This window comes from Mizuhopecten yessoensis, unplaced genomic scaffold (assembly GCF_002113885.1).
Source record: "Mizuhopecten yessoensis strain PY_sf001 unplaced genomic scaffold, ASM211388v2 scaffold2329, whole genome shotgun sequence".
Classification (NCBI taxonomy): Eukaryota; Metazoa; Mollusca; class Bivalvia; order Pectinida; family Pectinidae; genus Mizuhopecten; species Mizuhopecten yessoensis.
The window spans coordinates 7402271-7406307 of NW_018404492.1; the positions used below are offsets into that span (position 1 = coordinate 7402271).

The 4037-nt window shown below is 32.9% G+C and overlaps 1 protein-coding gene across 1 annotated transcript in view; it reads right to left on the minus strand.

The window, feature by feature from the left end:
* Window positions 1–411: 411 nt before the first annotated feature.
* LOC110445708 (adenylate kinase isoenzyme 6-like) overlaps window positions 412–4037 on the minus strand; it is a 10419-nt gene continuing 6793 nt past the window's right edge. Inside the window, exons 3-4 of the mRNA XM_021490485.1 lie at window positions 3420–3565; window positions 412–2894 (exon numbers count right to left, since the gene is read on the minus strand). Of these exons, the coding sequence (XP_021346160.1) occupies window positions 2708–2894; window positions 3420–3565 (333 nt within the window). The 3' untranslated portion in view covers window positions 412–2707. The remainder of the gene's footprint in view (window positions 2895–3419; window positions 3566–4037) is intronic.

The window sequence follows — 4037 nt, forward strand, 5'->3', positions numbered from 1 at the left end:
GAAAGATCCCTCTGGTCCTTCTTGAGAAATAGCGATAACAAACTTTCACTATCAAAATCCAAGATGGCTGCCTGTCGGCCATGTTGTTTATCCGATCAGTCCCAAAGTTGCCCTGCACAGCCTAGGACCAAGGGGAGCCTACATATAAAATTTGAGAAAGATCCCTCTGGTACTTCCTGAGAAATAGCGATAACATGAATTGTTTAAGGACGGACCACGGACGCAGGGTGATTTGAATAGCCCAACATCAGATGATGGTGGGCTAAAATTGGCCAAATACTGAAAGTTCATTCTGAGTAGGATAATCATTGTACCTTTGATGTTCAATATCATCCAATTTATTTTTGTATGAACAAAAGTTTCATGCACAATTGAAGCATCAGCTTTTGAAAGACAACTTAACATAGTTCAGACTGTCCTTATTCTTTATCAAAAGGTAAAACTATGGATTCAATAACAATCTGCACCTGCCAGGTACCTCATAACATGCACACTAATAAATATATATATATATATAGCTAATAACGTAAGAGCATAACGGTAAAACAGATGGCAAAGAACTCTTTCTCAGTGAAACAGTTGCAATGACCAATGGTATTCTTTCCTATTTAACATTTTGTTATTTGAGTATAAAATGTTATGGTATACAGGTATGCAATTTTGATTAGATCAGATTCAAAATATCAGAAGAATGTGTCATATACTTATATACCATCAGATTTTTCACAATTAAACTTATATGATTGTGAAAGTGCTACATTCCTGAGATATATTTTAATGGAAAAAGATTATTCTGTCCTCCAAAACACTCGCTGAGTAGTGTGACAACCAGATTACTGGTGGCTAAATTAACCAAGCTCAATTTTTTAATCACATAATAACGTAATCTTCCAATACATGAACAATTCCTCTAAAATTTCCATTTTGTTACAAATTTATAATTTCCATTTTGTTACACATTTATAATTTAACACCTAATAGAATATAAGAATTTTGCTGCAACTTAAAACCTAAGGGAGGTAATGCATGAGCTAAAAAGAGATATTATTTTACAGGTGTATTGATGTCTTAGTTAACAGTCAAAATGTGTAGTGCATACAGCAGTTGGGAATCACACCAATAGGAAAACAATTTCTTATCATCAATGATAATTTCCAAAGGCAGTATATTTTTTCAAGAATATTTTTAATGTGAAAAGAATGTACATCATAATTGTGTTTTACATGATGTATTATTTTGTCTCTCTAAATACCAAACAGCAGATTTAAATGGCATTCTAGACTGACTGAAACTGTGGACTAGATAAGAGATTGACGAAACGTTCATACAAGATATCCCATTGCACAGTTATATACATGTACCTTAATTGTATTAGGTACAAGTTGAAACTCAGAGTTCCAATTCTTATGAAGAATGCATAGTTCTATTATGATTGACACTTCATGGAAATCTAATCAAAAGTGTATAAATAAAGCATGTCATGTAAAATATTTTATTACAATGTATAAAGCCCATGCCTCTAACAAATAATCTTTTTTTCAATTCAAATCATTTTTTGAAGGAAAGATGTAGTATCTTATAAAATTAATAAAATCTCAAAGACACAAAATGAATCATGTTCTAAAAACATGCATAACCAATATTTATAGTAAATTTTATTTTCAGAAATTTAAGTTACACAGAACCAACTTTTAGTCTTTTGGTTCAATTACCATTATGTAAATTATATCCCCTGTAGAACAAAATTATTAGGCAAAACACAAAATATTAGGTGTTTCCGGTAACTCTACCTACCCTTATTTGTTGTGCCTACCCTGAACTTTGAAGACAATTTTCAAAGAAGCACTGTTAAAGTCAAGATCACTCTCGGGGCAGTCTCCTATATGAACCAAATAAAATCTTTTTTTTTTAATAAAATCGGTTACCTACCTACCTTCCCAAACTTCAATTATGTTAACAGGAAACACATATATTTTTTGTCTGGCCTTAGTACATCTAGTACAACAAGTAGTAAAACAAATGTCTACACTGGTTAAGTAGCCTTAACAAAGGAGTCGCACCTCACTTATCCATCATGTTATATATTTGATGATCCCTTCACCATTACATTCACATATATGTTTTTGAACATATAAATTGAACTACAGTGGAACCTATAGTTAGTAATGAAACTTTTGTTTGAAAGTTATGAAAACAAACATAACTAATGATTTAGTTCACTGGAAAATAATGAGTTGACAGGAAAGGTGCCTCAAGTGACTTCAGCAAGTAAATGTATCTCTTTCATAGTACATATCTCTATAAAACAAGTTAGAAAATCTTCAGATGTCCATTTTAACATGTATATATTAACAGATTTAAACAGAAATTCCTCAGGGTCCATTTTGCCCCACTAAAGTAATCTCTTACCAAGCTGACAAACACTAAAGCAACTCCACCAACTCCAACTCAACAGGGACTTATTCTATAGAATCGAGGTAAACAAGCGTTTAAATATCTACAGACTAGGAAACTTACTAAACATGATAAAGTTGGAACATATATTCATTGCAGAGATTAAAGTGCTTTTAGCTCTACAAAATTTGGAAAGCCAACTTTAAAGCAAGGTCGACTTGGTTCTCCTGTACACGAAATGGAAGGGATACACAAACTGCACTGTCACTAAAAACAATGTACACAACAAATTACCACTAGGAATATTTTGTTACTAGTGGGTGGCCTTCCAATGTTCTATCCAAGATAACACTTTCTCTAAGTTATCTTCTAGTTCTTCTGGTGTGTTACTGAAGAGTTCATGAACAATTTCTTCTTTATATGAGTCTCTAGCTTCCTCTAAGATAGTTTGGAATATTTCACACTGCACATTGTCCTCTAGTTTCTTCCCTGTATAACCCCTGAATTGTAAAATACAAATTGAATGGTAAACATCTTTCATCAAACAATAATTCTAAACATTTGTAACATTAGACTGCAGAAACTGCCTGTTTCAAGATTATCAACAGTAAAACTATTTTAAATGGGGCAAGATTCTTATCACAGAAGACCATCGACTTATCATGTGGTAAAACACTGCATTCAAATCTTTAAATCGGGCACTTTTCTGTTGAAAATCTTAAGAAATACAATTTTTCAGATTTTACAAGTTGATTGTCTGTGTATGAAAAATAAAATATCGTCTTGATACTGAATGTATAAACAGATATTCATCAGTTGACATAATGATTGGATCCAGTTGATCTTAAAATTAACAGCTGTCACAACTTCTTGTGAATTGTCTTAAATTTGAAACATATGATTAATAGAAAATTTAACACAACACTTAAAAGCTCTGTTTTGACTTTTTGTTATTGTATAAAGAATAAGATAGAGTACAGCTAGAAGCAAAATAGATATCCTGCTGTAATCACATTTACATGTACCTGCTTTCTAATCTGTCATAGAGGATAGAGTTGTCTGTCCTTAGCACAAAGACTATGTCAAACCACCTCTCTGGGAAGAACTCGCAGCTGTGATAGTCGACAATGTTCCCTCCTTGGCCCATCTTCTCCTCTAACTCATCAATCACCTGATTATTCAAAATACATACATCTGGATCATGCTAACAATATTGCTGTACATGTATCATGAAACAACACCAGTATACACTGTGCATTGTTTAAAGCCAGCAGTAAATTAAATGTCTAGTCTACCTATTAAAGCTTTAAGTAATACAAGAGGCCCAAGGGCCTTAGCGGTCACCTGAGTTATATCATAGATACTGGTAGCTTTATTTTATTGTTTAGATGTGATGTGGAAATCAGCATGTAAACTAAGTGAAATACAATACTTGTCATGTCATCAATGGATAAGAATTTGAAAATATTGGTAAATGTTCCCTTTGGGGCCCCGCCCTAGCCCCTGGGGATGGGGCAGGAATCCTAATTTTACAAAGTAAAACTCTCATTTACCCAAGATGATTCTGACTAAGTTTGAGCAATTTTCTGCTGAAAATGGATAAAATATATACCGAAAAGTGTTATTTCCCTATATAAACTATA